At 43.7% G+C, this 16775-nt stretch overlaps 4 protein-coding genes across 4 annotated transcripts in view; 2 read left to right on the top strand and 2 right to left on the bottom strand.

Annotated features, from left to right (window-relative positions):
• LOC104545588 (scale keratin-like) overlaps positions 1–133 on the bottom strand; it is a 469-nt gene extending 336 nt beyond the window's left edge. Inside the window, exon 1 of the mRNA XM_010190770.1 lies at positions 1–133. Coding sequence (XP_010189072.1) covers positions 1–133 — 133 coding nt within the window.
• Positions 134–4736: 4603 nt separating this feature from the next.
• LOC104545582 (scale keratin-like) lies at positions 4737–5208 on the top strand. The gene is made up of 2 exons (XM_010190764.1): positions 4737–5028; positions 5075–5208. The coding sequence occupies exons 1-2, from the start codon at positions 4737–4739 to the stop codon at positions 5206–5208; spliced, it is 426 nt and encodes a 141-aa protein (XP_010189066.1).
• Positions 5209–10943: 5735 nt separating this feature from the next.
• LOC104545583 (scale keratin-like) lies at positions 10944–11375 on the top strand. The gene has a single exon (XM_010190765.1). It carries the CDS (start codon positions 10944–10946, stop codon positions 11373–11375), a length of 432 nt encoding a protein of 143 aa, XP_010189067.1.
• Positions 11376–15257: 3882 nt separating this feature from the next.
• On the bottom strand, positions 15258–15614 carry LOC104545584 (feather keratin 4-like). The gene has a single exon (XM_010190766.1). It carries the CDS (start codon positions 15612–15614, stop codon positions 15258–15260), a length of 357 nt encoding a protein of 118 aa, XP_010189068.1.
• Between the last annotated feature and the right edge of the window lie 1161 nt (positions 15615–16775).

Below are 16775 nucleotides of genomic sequence, written 5' to 3'. Positions count from 1 at the left end.
CGGTGGGAGGAGGCTGGATCCCAGTGGTGGAGTCGGGGCACTGGCGGACGCAGGGCTCGTTGCAGCTGTCAGCGAGGGGCTGGGGACGGATGACACCGCAGGCGGAGGGGGAGCACAGGTCGTAGCAAGCCATTTTGTAGGGATGGAGGGCAGCTGCAATGCACACTGATGGTTAGATTACACAGAAGTCTTCAAAATTCAATAGTTTACATTAAGATAATGAGTCAAGTACAGGGTTTTGAGTAAACAAATTGATTCCTCACTTTGCAAATTTGCTCTCTTAGTATTTCATAAGCCTCTTTTGAAAAATCCTCTAAAAAATGTCTACACATAGAAAGGCACATGGGAAACATTATGCCTAGCTCTGAAAGTGGTGTCCCTCATGAATATCCTGCAATGAACTTAGATATATTTCTAAACATAAAACTGAAAACTGAGAAGCGAAACCACAGGAAGCAAAGTGACTTTGTCCAAGGTCATTTGATGAGTCAGTAGGAAAACTTGGATTTGGGTACAGCAGGTTTACATGAGATTATATGTAGTTTATATGTAACTTAATTACAGTAGCTTCTTCTCACTCATCTCAATTTTGCTGAGAGTCATAGGAACAACAGATTATGGGATTTTCACTGCCTGCATTGCTCAGAAAGCCATTTGACAAGACAATAAAGGACAAATGGTAACATTATTATCTCAGTTCCCACCTATGCAACCACTGTATGGATACAGCCTGGACAATTTCAATACAAACCAGCAGTTTAGTCCCTAATGTCCTTCAGAAAACTTATTTCAAATTATCATTCCCAGGAAAAACCAGAACTCTTTGGTAAACCCAAGAACTCAGCCTATATTCTCCCCTCTAAACTTAGCTATTTACTCCAAGGATGATTTTACTCTTCTCCACTCACCATGCCCTGCAAGTCCTTAGCAGAGTTCTTAGGAAGAATAGGAAAGAATTAAAATAAAGGCAGTGCTATGCAAGTCCCAGTGTCCCTGACACTGAGAAGTCCACAGTGCCCCATGCACCATAGAGGTGCATCTGTCACCCTAGAGCTGGCATTAGCATCTCTGTCCAAAAGCAATGCAAATACGTTCGACAGCATGGATGGTGGGCATCCACTGAAGCTAAAACCAGCAGTAAAGGGATACATTGGTAGAGAAGAATCAGACTTACCCAAGTCTCCACGAAGTCGCCACGAAGTCAAGGGAAGTGTTTGGAGGAGCTGTGGGAGAGAAGAGCTTTTTATACTGGAGCAGCTGGAGGTGCCAGATCAGCATTGGTTGCCCGCCCCAATTTCAGACACGTGCAACCCGCGGAGATGATGAAATTTCTTCGTTATTGGAGTTTATGAGTCCTTTCAAATTTGTCTGCAACAGGACCTAAACATTACTTTAGGTTACAGAGCATTCTTTCATCTTGTGACTTGTTGGGGAAAATTAATACCTGGCATTAGTCCAGCCACTTCCTTGAAATTAAAACAGAAATTATGAAGTCGGCACCTCTTGTGTTCACACCTGGAGAGTGTCTCATGGGTTTATCAGAATGACAAAGTGCTGTTGTGGACAGGATTTTTGTTTCAGTACGTATAATTCACATTACAACCTGCCGTGACAGAAGTTAAAGACTATCAATGCAATATGCAAGAAGATTGGGGATAAATCGGCACAACTCCACATAGGAGGTGAAGACGAAGTCTTTATCTTCCCGGGGTTGTTTTTGGTTTTAAAATATAAAGATGGGATGAGTTTCTGAAGTTAACCAAAGCTGTAAAGGAATTAGTGATCCCAAAGAGACTTTTTCCAGGTATTGTGGGTTTGATGTTGTCAGTGTAAAGATAGTATTGGAGAATATTTAATGGGCCTTAGGAAACCTAAGCTTTTTCAGGACAAATGGATCCTGTGGTGCAAAAAGTGAAGTAGGACACAAGTGCTTTGAATTATTGACTTTGATTCTTGGGAATTCACACCCTCCTGTAATACACTGGGTTTGCTGCAAGCCATAAATCCAGAACAGGGCTGAGCTGGCAGCTTCTCCAAACTGGGAACAATTCAAATATGAACTTGGAATGCACCACGCAAAACAAAGGCTGGTTTTTCCCTTGTTTACAGATGTGTTATTTCTTATACTGCTGACTCTATGCCATAGATTATCTCTAAATTATGAGGCGGATTTCTCAGCCTTTGAGGTGGTTAGAAGGTTTTTTTTGCTCAATGATATTTCCAAGCTTCCAGGGAACAAGTCTTTCAAACGCCGCAAACTACCCAGTAATGGTTTGAGAATGCATTTTTACAATTAGATTAAAGGCATGTACCTGGATTTAGGTGCCTAGCAATTATGGAGTGACATCAGATTAAAATATGTAAGTCAAGGTATTTGTGTCCTTGGTGTAATTAGTTCATGGTTGAATACTGGGGATTTGGGCACCTTCGGGTATTTTCGATATAGAAATATAGAATGAAATCTACACTTTAAATACAATATGGCATTTCAGAAGCTGTATAATAGATTTTTTTTTCCTGTGTGATCTAGTCTAGGTGATCCTGCTCTGGCAGGGAGGTTGGACTGGATGATCTTTCAAGGTCCCTTCCAACTCCTAATATTCTGTGATATTCTGTGATGTAGATTTATCATCTTCAGTTGCACATCAGACCAGAGAAACAGAGGATTTGGTTACTTTCTGGAGATGCTACAATTCTACCCATGATCAGCCTTTATCTGTGTGAAGGATTTCTCATAGAGTCATCAGGTCTTCTTCCACGGTTGCAGGACGATGGTCCAAAGCAACTGAGAAAAGGACAGGGAGAGTAACCCAGGGCTGAATGCCCAGCAAAGGAAATCAAGAGGTATTTCCCCAAGTCCCTTGTCCATTAGATGAGGCCAGCACTGGGTTCAGGAGCAGAAGCCAAATGATTAAAAGGCATTTAAGGGCCACCAAGTGTTTCCTCTGGTTTCCTTTGGGCATAGTATTACTCTCACTCTAAGTAGCTGAGAGTACAAATGCTAAAGACAAGAATGACGACCCCAAAGTTGCCTTAATGGTTTCCATTTTATCTCCAGGTACCTTACAGCCTGGATTTAATGCAAAAAATCCGTGCACATCGGGTGACCAAAGCCACGCGGTGAGCAGCCGCATTTTGCCGTTAATAATGGAGACGCTAAGGAAGAGCATTAGGGTAATTCCTGTTGTAACGCCGAGGATGCGAGGGGAATGATAACAGGAATGAACAGGACATGTAACCATTTGAGATGAAAGAGGCTGCTGTGATGAAACGCACCTATCATATTGCACGAGACTCCAGACCAACAAATAAACGTCAGCAAAACTTTGAGGCCCTACGTGTCACATTAGTTTTGGGTTTGTCCCAATTACGCACATGCACAAATTGCACCTTAGATGATCCCCGTGATCTAGGGAACTGTATAAAAACTCTCCCAACCCAGGGCTCTTCATTCCGCCTCACTTGCTTTATTCTCCTTTGAGAAAAGGGTAAGTATCGGTCTACGTGATCTCTTTCCTAAAATTCGCGTATGTCTTTTCTGCTGGTTTCTATTAACGATAATCCATAAGTATTCTAGGGTTCTTAAAAATGTTGGATTATTTTGCTATGAATTTGTTTTTCTTATTTGGTGTTGGACATCCATGTATTTGGGCTTGAAATGGTAAGAAAAGGTTTTTCAAAAGTGGTTGCTTCCTGGTGATACAAACTTGAGCTCTCAAACCAGCTCCCAGAACAGCAGCAGAAAGCTTGTTTGATGACTATGAATGCTTTAAGGATTTTGCATGTAAACTTTTGATACATGCCCATGTATATGTATGTATTCGTTGAGGGGCAAGCTTAACTAGAAAGAACACAGAACTATTGTCTAAAGAAGTGTTGGAAAACAGAGATGAAACTGGGAAATCCAAACCTGCCCTTTACATTGTTCTTGCTCTGAGCAGGGAGTTGGACTTGATGACTTCCAGAAGTCTCTTCTAAACTAATATTTTATTGGTTCTAGTTGGGGAAATACTCTTCACAGAAGGTACTGGTTCCTAGTCCTTCTCTGGCTTTTCTTTTAGATTGGATCAGATCCTATGGTGGCAACCTTTGCGAAGGAACTTACTGCAGTAGAAACCTAGCCCTAGTTACCTGAGTGTACCAGTTTCCCATCTGGGAAACCAGACAAATAATCTTTTCACCCACCCTGTGACTCTCAACCTACTTTGCAATCAAATCAGAGCAGGAAATGCCTTATTTAATCCACATTTACGGCATACTGACAGCATGATTTTGGCTATTGATATTGGAAGCATGTTACAAGTCAATATGCCAGAGTTATTCTTCCAGCTACCCATTAATTTAGCACATGAGCTTTGCTGGTTGTCAGGTTAAACTGCTTTGGTTTTGCTAGTATAAAATAAACTATTTGCAAAGTAAAGTGCTGGATAGTATTCTCGCAGTGTTTGACAGTGGGGTAGAACAAAGATCTATTTTTTAAGAGAATCTAAGCATAAGGAAGTAGGAATGAGAGCATAGAAGAGATGACTGCTCAGTGCGCAATCTGGACAACGCTGATTTTACAAAAGAGAGATGCTGCATGAAAAATACTGAAGAGAAGGAAGGACAATCACGATCTGAAAGATAAAGCCATTACTCCATTCCATGTGTCCAAATTTCAAGCTGTTTTTCCCATCTAATTTGTGCCTTCCGTTTACTCATCAGTGTGCATTGCAGCTGCCCTCCATCCCTACGAAATGTCTTGCTACGACCTGTGCTCCACCTCTGCCTGCGGTGTCATCCGTCCCCAGCCCCTCGCTGACAGCTGCAACGAGCCCTGCGTCCGCCAGTGCCCCGACTCCACCACTGTGATCCAGCCTCCTCCCACCGTCGTCACCTTCCCCGGCCCCATCCTCAGCTCCTTCCCCCAGGATGCAGTTGTGGGATCTGCTGGAGCACCCGTCCTCGGGGCCTATGGAGGCTATGGAGGCTATGGAGGCCACGGCGGCTACGGCTATGGGGGCCTTGGGGGCCTGTATGGCTATGGGGGCTATGGCTATGGAGGCTATGGCTATGGGGGGCGTTTATGGGATAGGTGGAGATGGCTTCGGTGGTCTGTGTGGCTATGGGGGTTACAGGGGCCTGTATGGCTATGGTAGATCCTATGGCTCTGGCTATTGCAGCCCTTACTGGAACAGGTACGGCCGTGGCATCTGCGGGCCCTGCTAAACACAACAGGAAAATCCACTGAATAATGTCCAAGTGCGAAACAAAATGCAGATTCACCTCTGAACAGATGAGCGACAGCTTTGTGAAAGCACTCACAAATCCTGTTCAGGGTGATGCCTTCTGCACACTGCTTTCTTTTATTTTCCTTTGAATTCTTTCCTGATATCTTTATGGGTTCAGATCCATGTTATCTTCTACCTTATCCTGAATGCAGTGAGACATTTAAGAGTGTCTTTGAAAACGCATTTGACTCTGACATCTTGGATATGCATTCCTGATAAAGCAATGTATTCTTGTTCTTTCCATTCTTATTAAAATCCTGTTGCATCATCTGAAATAAGTCTGTGGTTTTGTGTTCTCATCCATTCTGAATTTGCCAACTTTTCTGGATAAAAAAAATTACAACACTGAAAAAGTTGTACATACGGCTGCAATAACGTTGTGCAAAGCCTGCCCACATAGGGAAAGTCTCCACAAGGAGCCCTTGCCAGACCTATTTCACCACTGAATTGCAGCAACGTGGTCACAGCACAGTGGCCATAGCCACAACAGCCTTCTCTACACACAACTTTATTGGACTCATGAGTCTGTGAGAGAATTCTTTGAATTCCAAATGACCGCTCATACTCTGAAATTTAAGCTCTTGCTCATTCCACTGCAGATTTCTCACCCAACGTTGTACAAGTAATTTCACCACCATGGCTCTTAATGAAAGATTTGTGACTGATAATAAATGAATTTCAGATTCTGAATTTCTCTAGCACAAATCAGCCTAGTTCCACGTCATTAAATGTCTCGCACTCCAAAATTCTGCCTGTGTGCAGATGACACTTCTTCAAAAACCACGACAAGGACCATTTGCATAATTTCACAGTATATCTGACTGCATTTCTGGGTTTGGGACTTCTCTGAGTCTAAGTTCTATATAGAATTTACAGAAATACTATATAGGTAGCCTAAAACCGAGCAAAACCGGTGCACCATACATGGCATATCTTTTTAGGTTATCAGTAAGGCATGTAACCGTCTCCTGATTCAAACAGATGCTTATCTCACAAGATAGTTTTCTTTATGTAGTTCAGCTGCCAAAAGATCTTAGGCTACGTATTTTACTACAGAAGGGAGTATGGCTAAGTGTAACATATCCATGTTCAGAGAACATTCAACCAGGAAGTGAATATGAAGGAAGGCAAGGGCCGCTGAGCACACCGAGCTCTGCTCTCTGTAACTGGCCAGTGCACTCATTCCCTAAAAAGTAATCTATAAATCTTCCTCCTATTTATTCTGATTTAATTTCCACTGGTAAATTGAATAGCTCTTCCAGGTGCACAGTTTCCACAATGGTATCCTGTATCAAATCAACCGCCAGAAGGGATGTTCTATTCCCTGCCAGGACCTGGAAATCTGTAGCGGTACCAACTGCCTGAACAGCTCCCATTAAAAAAGGAGCCCTCAAGTATGGGTGCTGCCAGATATCCCGCTCTGCTGGCCTGAAGGAAGGAACTGCCAAGGTGATGATGATGGGTGGTGGCTGAGCCACTTGCCCTCAGGTCAGGGCAGTCAGCTCCTTGTTGCTATTGGCACTGGTGCTGGACACCAGTTGGCCAACTGGAAACGAATTGGCCAACTGGAAACAAATTAGCCAACTGGAAATGTGACTAAGGGCAAGCATAACACAGCACAAATTCCCCTGGAACAGGAAGAAAAGCTTAGGTCTCATGTAAATGGAAAAGAAGCAGCAGTCTGGATCCTCTGCAACAATAATTTAACTCTGGATCTGTCCCACATAATTGTAGCTACACCATCAAGATCTACTTGCTGCGGTGGATGTAATTCCTCAAATTTGTATAAGCCCTGTAAAAAATATGATTTTTTTATTGATGGTCAATCATTGCTTAGTGAAAACACAAGAATATAGAAGCTCCTATGCTTCCTGAGACAAATGCTCTTATCCTACACCTTTAAGCTTTGGCTTTGTTCTGTACAAACTAATTGGAACCAGCAACAGAAAGCCCAAATAATCAGCTATGAGGAGGATACATCCTCTGTTAAACACAGCTGTGGATGAGGCCTTTGTGGGGCAGGAGCACAGAGCAGTTTGTGCTGGGGTTTGGGATCTGCTTAGCAAATTATAACCCTGAGACATGAACTTGTGGGGTGCTGTCAGTTCCTGGGCAATGCGTTGTGGAAAATACTAGCTTAGCCCTTAAAGCCTGCATATAACATTGCCTCCTCCTAAATGACAAACGGAAACACATTTAAATTTACAGAAAAAGAATAGTTTGATACGTAGCAAATGGCTGGGTCTGGGGAGAAGGCGGCAAGAGAAGCAAAGAGAGGGCAGTTTTGAGGAGGGACCTTTTATACGTTCCCTCAAAGTGCCTGGAGGACCTGAGACTCCCATTAGCACCAGCCCACATTTATCACACATAGTTCACCTCCAAATTATGAAAGAGTTTTGCTCAATATTTATGTTTATTAGTTGATTCAAATTCTCACGCTGCACGAAATGCAAATTACAAAACAAATATTCTTTCATCTCAGCACTTAATTGGCAAGATTCATTCCTGGTAACGTTCCATTAAACACATTAGAATGACAGGAGGAATTATGCTGGCTTCATTTATTTACCAGTTCTTTTATTGGTCGACATAATGACGGTGGCTCAAATGTTAATCATAATTGCCATCTGCTTTCATATGCAGGTTTTCCTGCCATCCCTCCTTGCCCATGCTAGATAAAGCATAATTGGTACCAAACATGAAATTTCTGATGGAATCAGCAACATTCATGTGAAGTTGCAATGCACATTTGGACAGGATCATCCCGCAACATTTCAGGGGAAAATCAAAATGTAAATGGTAAAGATCTATTTTTTTTAGGAAGCTGAGCATGTGTTTAAAGCACAAGAAAAGACAGCTCAGTTAAACGGGGCAAGTGCTAGGAAAAGCCTTTGAAACATGAGGATGGAGGCAGATGTTGCAGACACTGAAGGGGATGTGAATTAATGCAACGGCAGCACCTAAGGAGCTTGTACGTAAACTTCAACGAATAAATGAAAACTTAAATTATAAATTAAAATCAACTGAAACCCCAGGGTTACAAATCACAAGCTGGAGAAGTTCACAGGAAGAGTGTGCTTGACCACCAGAATGTTAAAAATATGTTTCAAAATGCTTAGCTGCCTGAATCCAACCACATACTTACATAAAATAATGACACCTCTGCGTGTATAAACCACTAAGGAGTGTTTGGGAAGTGCTTAAAAACACACACATAAAATATTTTAACACTCTTTGTGAGTATTATTGAACTTGTGATCCACCTCAAAAACTGGAGGAAAGAACCTCATCATTTCAGTTACACCCCAGTGTTTCTTGGTTAACAAACAACCGATCCATAGGTAAATGAGGAAATTTGGGGGAACACGGGTGGGACACATCTCAGCAAACCTGCCCTGTTTAAAAGCTGGGCGTTTCGGTTCAGCTTGTTTTCCATCTCCACAGTCAACGAAAGCAAAATGACGATGTTTTGAGGGTGAAACCAATTCTGGGAAGGTAAGCATCTGAAATGCAGAAATTCTTGTCCCTCCCCACTAAGTATTGGGGAAGGTTGAGTCATTTCAAGTTGTTGGCAGTCAAATTTGGGGTTTGCAACCGTATGGACGCTGCAGGTGATGTCCTGCTTGTCAGAAAAACAGAGAAATAAACCATCCATTGCCTCAATAACTATTTCTCAGATAATTCCATTGCTTTCCCTGCTGCTTGTCCAGTAAGTTTGGGAAGGAAGCACTCAAAAATGGTGTCTGTAACATCCTCCGGCTAAACTTTCATTCAAATCCTCTGTAAGATGAAGTAGATCTGAAGGCAAATCACACTCCAGCATGTGAACACAAAGAAAGAGAAGATAGAGACTGAATGAATGCAGAAACATTTAATCTCACAAAGAAACTGAGAAATCAAAGACCATCAGACAATGTCCATGATTAGATACGGGACGTCTCTCAAATTTTGTGGCTGTGAGTGGGAGAAGGATCAGAAGGCACCTTCCACCTCACTGAACATTTCATTGCAAAATGTGTGAGTAGATCAGATTATAGCCTAGATCTAAAGCACTTAAATCCAAACATGTATGTGACAGCAGGTTAGAGCTCTGATTAAAATCATTACGGGAAGTTAATGAAGGAAGTGTTAAATAAATAGAACCAGTTTAATTCCTCCTGCAATGCCAGCGAGCAGGGCGGAATGATAGCAGCAACGAAGCTGGTCAATTAGGCTTCAAGATGAAAGGGACCTGGGAGCTGGAATGTGCATATTGTGCTATTCGGAGATTTAGGGTGATTTTGCAAACAGCGAGCGAAAACAGTTTCATCACTTTGGGAAGTTCTGTGTGCCTCAAATTTGGGCTGGTTGGTGATTATGACTTCATGTGCACAGCGTCTCAGCCCCCCCAGGCAATCCCGAGCGCTGCATAAAAGGAGCGGGTGCGCGGATCCACTCCATCTCCCTCTCCTGCGAACGCTCCTCTGCATCAGGTGAGTCCGATGCCCTTTTGTATCTCTCTAACTGCCCAAATGCCTTTGCACTGCAGTTTGGAGTCCTCTTTGCTGCTACCACTTTGGGGCTTTTAGGCCTATTTATTTATTCTTTTTCTTTTCCTTTTTTTCTTCATTATTTTCAGTATGTTTGCAAGCTGTGTTACTGGCAGGCTTTAAGAGTCAAAATGAGGGTTTGAGGCAGTTCTTTCACTGTAATTCCTATTTAGGCATTCTTGAACTGTTAGCAGGTTGAAAATATAGGATGGCATTTTAAAGCATATGCTGTACCATTTCAGTTCATACTGAATCAAAGAGACAGGGCCACATCCTAAGCTCTTTAATGACCCAGCTGTAGAAAGAGCATTATCTTCATGGGAATTTTATTGCAAAATAATCCTAGCTTGCATTTAGTTTTTATGGATGGGTAAGAACTAAATCCGGCTTATTTTAAACCCTACTTATTTTTTACCAGAGACAATAATAAGGGAAGTAAACTGGTGGTGTGTGGTTGTCATACGTCCATTTGTAAATCCAGATCCAGATTAGCTGTTCAGATACACTGAGTTCAGTGATTCGATTCCATCTTTTATAGCATATATTTATTTCTTACCTCAAGTGTATTAATCTCTTCTCAGGCTCAAATGCTTTTGGGGTTTTTACCAGGGGGAATAGAAAAAGAGTATAGAACTAAATGGGAACAATAGAAAGTGTATTACCCCAAAGAGCCTGAAAAGAAACAGGGACAAGGAAAGGAGGAGGAGAGGTGTGGGTAAAGAAGCACTGAGTTTTTCACTTCATCCCATGCCTCCCAAGTCCAAACCTGCTTCTGTCCCATTCGGTGTAACGAGGAGGTCAGCTTTGGTGCAGCTTCTGCAGCTCCTGGCTTTCAACCCACGTTCACCAGGGACTAGCGCTGGCGTTTTAGTACAAAAAATAGGTTGCCAATGCTCTGTTCCTCTAATAGGGAATGCAAATCAGCAATTTCAGAAGGCTTGGCGAATGTGACAAGCGCAGGGATTACTGGATGGGGAAGATCAGAGCGATGCTGAGTGACAGGAAAGTTTGGGAACAGCGTCATCAATTGAGAATCATTTTGCCAACAACCCAGCACCAAACCTTGAACTGCTCTCCCAGTAGATTTTGTGCCTTGTTTTAATACCGCTCTGTGTTTCAGGACCGCCTTCCTCCCTGCAAAGAAATGTCTTGCTACGACCTGTGTCCCACCACCAGCGGCATCGCCTGCCCCCAGCCCATCGCCAACAGCTGCAATGAGCCGTGCGTCCGCCAGTGCCCCGACTCCACAGCCCTGATCCAGCCACCCCCGGTTGTCGTCACCTTCCCCGGCCCCATCCTCAGCTCCTTCCCCCAGCAGGCCGTGGTGGGCTCCTCTGGAGTACCCGCTTTTGGAGGCTCCCTGGGGCTGGGGGGCCTCTACGGTGCTGGAGGCCTCCAAGGTGCTGGGGGCCTCTACGGTGCTGGGAGCCTCTATGGTTATGGAGGCTCTCTGGGATATGGGGGCCAGTATGGCTATGGCAGCTCAGCCCTCTCCACACTCGGCAGCGGCTACTGCAGCCCCTACTCCTCCCGCCGCTACAGCCGCCTCCTGCGCAGCAACTGCGGGCCCTGCTAAAGGCAGCAGAGAGGGCTCCGGAGAGTCACAGATGAGGGCTCAGACACCGAGCAGTGAGGATGGGCGTTCAGCGTTCCTGCAGCCCTGCAATGGAGCTACTGCCACTTCGCATTTCTGATCTTTCTTCTACGTTTTGTTCACCCTTCGGTTTCTGGTTTGTTGTTTGCTGTTGTTGCCTGCTCCAGTTTCCCCATTTTTTAACCATTGTGGAGCAGACTATTCAATATGGACATCCCTCCTAATGACAACCATCTTCATCAGTAGCTGCACAACAGACAGAAGAAAGCCAGCTGAGGACATCAAAATCTCTGAGCGGGACATTTGTTGAATATTCTCTGGAAGCAGATTTTTCATATTCTGTGATATCTTGCTTTGCAAACGTAAGCATTTCTTTCTCATTAAATTTTTGTTGCATCACACAGACGCCTTCTGGTTTCCCTTCCTCAGCTTGCCCTGGGCGATATCTTCCCATGGGCAGGACCAAGCTGCTCAGCGAGCGGCAGCACCGCAGAGCGTTTTAGCACAGACTGAATTTACACAGTGTCATTAATGTTTCTGCAATGACAGTTCTAAATAGCAGCTTTCCATCCTTTGAACATATGAAAAGTTTAAAATAACTCCATATCTTAAGTCCTGTTATTTAAACATGATTTCAGTGGGGCTTTGCCATAAGCATCCCAGCAGAGAATTGTGCTGTTTGAGCTCAGCGTGACCACGAATGCCACCAAGGTGGTGCCACTTTGCACATGTAAATTTGCACCTATAAATTCACAGATACAGTGCTCAATCTACACCACTGACATTGCTCAGCAGTGTTTAAACTCCAGACACCCCAGCAGCTAATAGTTTGCTCCTATTCCTCCCTGCAGTCATCAGCATTTCCACCCCACTAAGAAAGGGGAATGATCCCTGATCCATGCAAGAAATAACAGTAGTGCGGTATCAGAGGCAGCAGAGACTCAGTGCTCTTCAGCTTCTGGTGCTATTGCCAATGTAAATTGTACTGAAGCTGCCAATGAGGCCTGTTCGGTGTTGTGCAAACAGAACAAAGCCAAACCCTGCCCTCGAGTGCTTTCAGAGCAAATAGGCAAGACAAGCAGAACATGAGCACTGTTGCTCTTTTCCCCTTTTCACAGATAGGCGTCTTTAACAGAGAGTGAAAAGCTGTGTTTTCCATGCTGATTAAAATATTGGTAAATGCTTTCCCCAGGTGAAAAGGAGTCGCTTGGCAAAGCCCAGGACTGAATTCCTCTCTCTATTATCTCACCTAGCAGCTGTCTCTGTTCCAAATTTTCTATTCCACGCTTCAGGTTTGCTTTTCACTGTTACTGTCCCCTCCTTTAGGAAAAGAGGAAAACAGCAGCAGATAAGGAGTACACGGTGGAACACTCCTGCGTGTCTCTGCTGTCAGGATCACTGGCATAGATCAGGACAGGGAGAATGTTCAGTGTTAATGTTCAAATCTGCCTGTAATCTATGTCAGTACAAAACTGATAAGAGGTTGACTACAAGCAATCACGTTGTTAATTCCTCCAGAATCAGGCCCTGGAAGGAAGCTGGCGCTCAGCAGGGCACATTTCTGGGTCTGTTATGTTGAGCCATTGCGCCCGCAGGCTGTTTACCAGTGGTGTGAGACTGAACCACATAAAAACCATTAGGCTCTGGTAGTGACTAAATATTTAGCGAATCCACCTATTTAAATCAAACATGAAAGGCTTAACTCCCACAGATATCTGTCTTGAGCTGGAATTCAGTGCGTGGGGAGGACATACTCTTCAGGCTACGTTTACAACATCTTTATGAATCAACTTCTGATTGCATCTCATTTACCAATAGCATTACCTTGTACTGGGATATAAACACTGCTCAGAGCACATTCAGACAGCAGAGAGGAGTGACCTCTATAGTTCAGGATGAGACACTGTGATTTCATTTATTATTGCTTCCCGTTCTTTGTATTTCTTGTTTCACTGATGGAGCAAGAGGGGACAAAGTTGCCGGTGCCGTCAACTGCTCTGGCCTCTGGCCTATGCTCATAACATTAAATTCAGACTGGCAGATGAGCAATGCAAAATTTGCAGCTCCTGCTTTCCAAGGGACCGTAATCAAGTGATATTCAAGTGATCTCTCCAGATCACTTCACCAAATAATGGTGCTGTGGAGTGCTATGCCCTCTAGCATCGTTGAAAGTCATTACAGTCCATCCATCAATTAGTACACACTCCAGGGATCTATTTATAGTTCAGGCTCTAAATTCTGGCTCTCACATGTGCCTTTTCTGTCCTATAACAAGTACGTAGGCAGAGCAGCTCCATCCAGGTTTGCTGACAACATCTACACTGGATGATATCTGACTGCATCCTTTCCTTGCAGCATCAGGACCTGGCAGCTCTTGCCAGGGCAGTGCAGAGGGGCAGCAGGATGAGCTGACAAGAGGGTTGATGTAATCTTACTGATCTGTCTGGGATGAAAACTAGAACTTTGAAAAGAGGATTTCTGTAGCAATCAGATGTGTCTTGAAAACCCCTGAACTGGCTGCTTTAGTGCTGCAGATACATGCACAAATAAATACTGGTTTACTGACAGCATCTTAGTGACTCCAAGAATAATCATGCAGGGCATTGAAGACAGAGGGAGCACAAAACCAAGACAAAGCCTCCAGACACATCCAAATAAGAAAGAGGTGTTTTCTGCCTACCTCACTGCAGCCTCATCTCATTTCAGCTAGTTTTACAAGTGAAGTCACACCTCCAGACCCTTTGAAGTGATCACCACACACTTGATCCTGTCCAGACCTATTTCTGCAGTGGGAGATTGGGGTTTGCCTGGCATCCGCCTGCTCACACAGCATGAGGTGCACCAGTGCATTCCTGGTATTCCCAGGAACAGCAGCTTCACGCAGAAGTGCTGAGCAGAAAATATTATGGAAAATATTATTTGGCCTGAATGATACATTTTTTCACTGCAGGGAAGACTTAAGAATGATTCTTTCATTTATTTTAACTGGGGCTGCCAAGAATTTAGAGATGTTAATAGAAAGTTTGAAGAATTTACAGAAGTTCAGTGAAGTTTTGCCGTTCAGCTGACAATTCCTGTTGGCCATCCAAAGGAAAGTTCTACCCACAGATCGTTCCATGCTCTTTTTAAACAATGGAAAATATGATAAACCCAATGTAAAGCAATGTCATTAAATCAGAGCCTCGGGCAAGCAGAGAGACACAAGGAAGATCTTCAAAGTGTGTTTAACTTTCTTTGCTAGCATGCACCAAATCCACACTGTGACCACACCTGTCCTGGAGGAAATTGCAAACTTAGCTGTAAGGGTTACAAAACATGTTTATCCAGCAGGAAATTCCTTTAGTGCAGAAGGCAGTCATTATGCTCTCTTCAGCTTAAAGGACCTGGTCAAATTTAAGTGCTGAAAGCAAACATTGTCTTGTTTCACTACAAGGATTGATGCTATATTGATGGTATATAAGCAAAACCTGGTGGACAAATCAGACAAGAAAGCTCAACGTTTTGATGCAGAACAATTTAATGAGAAAGGAAGAAGTAGAAGATCTTACTGAGAATGAAAAATACAGGGAAAATATTGCCAGGGTCTCATTAAAGGCTGCAAGCAAATAATTGCTCCAGGGCTATACATTCCACATGACATGGGAAGACTTACACAATCTTGTCCCACTTTCAATTAATATAACTCACTCCATTATTATCAGGAGCAACAGGAAAGAATAGTCAGAAAACTAAATTGAATCATTGGCTTGAAAAATACATGCAAGTATGATTTTTAGAGATGCAGAGTTCGTGCTTCAGGAAAGCAACGCCAGTAACAGTCCTCCGTGTTGGGTGATCATTCCTTGCGCCATCCTCACTGCATATTTAACACGGTCTGCAGCTCCCAAAACCATAACCACTGGATCCATAGGAAGAATATGGCCTCCCATAACTGTACAAGCTCCTGGAGCCATAGGAGCCACTGGAACCCAGAGAGCTCATGGATCCAAAGAAGCTCCCAGTGCCGCATGGTGCTGAGCTGCCCACGATGCTCTCCTGAGGGCAGGAGCTGAGGATGGGTCCTGGGAAGGTCATGACCACGGGGGGTGGGTAGATCACAGCTCTCGAATCACCGCAGGATGTGACACAGGGCTGGCTCCAGGCGTTGGCGATGGGCTGTGGGCAGGACACTTGGCAGGGTGTAAAGCAGTGGGAGCTGATCATCTGTCGGTAGGATGACATCTTCTGGGGATGGGGAGAAATCTGAAACACAGCACCAAGGCTGAAAGATCAGACACCACTATAATGCAGATTGTGCCTGGAAGAGAATAAGATAGAGAGAAAACCAGGAGGCTGAAGACCTCAGTTTGGTCTCAGCAGCAATGTCCCTTTTCTCATCTTCTCATGCCCTCTCCCTAGAACAATCTGTTTCTTTTGGCTCCTAATTGTAGAGCCAATTTGACACATAAAAGCATCATTAAAAACCAAAGAAACTATGCATTTGACCCTGAGCTATCCCTCTGTCCTTTACTATTTCTCCTTTTTGGATCTAATTTCCTGTGCAACTTGACCATTTCTTTTATAAACAGCAGCAGAAAAGAACAGAAACATTGGCTACCACTTATACCCGTGCTGGTTCTGCACCACCTGTAATCATTACAGCTGTGTGAGGCAAGTCCTTGTTATTGCAGCTTTAAGGAACTGAGGCTGAGAAGTGAATGCATCGCCCAGAGCCATTTGGTGAGGTAACAGGAGACGGGATTAAACTTCAGCCAAGCCTGGCTGCTAATGACAGTGTTATTCCTTAATCTTTCAGACGCCACAGCTGGTACCAGGGCTCCCCTGCGTGTTCTGTGCAAAGGGAAAATGAGGAGCTGCCGCATCCCTGAAGAGCTCACACAGAGTTTGCTTGGCAGAACATCTCCTTTTGGGTGGGAGTGCAGTACCAGGGATGTTCCCACTATAATTAGGAATCCTAATTAACAACCATCCTGCTAAAGGTGACTGACAGAAATGGGAACCAGGCATACTTTGGGGAGTCCTTTTCTTTAATCATAATATCACTTGATTACTCATAAAATCTATTTGAACATCCTCTTAATCTCTGCCCTGCCTTACCAAAACCCATAAAATGAAAGGTTGGGAATAAAGAATAGGAATCAAGTGGTGATCATAACAAGTACATGACATAATATATAACAGGCTTCAAATTAATTCAGAAAATATTGCAAAGAACAGGAAAAACCATTATTGCTGATGGTGGCTTCCTAGTTCAGTTTGAGACTCAGAGTTAACTTTTTTGGTATTCACTATTATAAGTCAATGCAAACAAAGTAGGGCAGATTCATAGTGGCACAATGGCCAGGCTGGAGGAATCACAGAGTGTTAGGGATTGGAAGGGAC

This window comes from Mesitornis unicolor, unplaced genomic scaffold, assembly GCF_000695765.1.
Source record: "Mesitornis unicolor isolate BGI_N332 unplaced genomic scaffold, ASM69576v1 scaffold2568, whole genome shotgun sequence".
Lineage (NCBI taxonomy): Eukaryota > Metazoa > Chordata > Aves > Mesitornithiformes > Mesitornithidae > Mesitornis > Mesitornis unicolor.
This window is presented reverse-complemented; position numbering and strand designations above follow the sequence as displayed.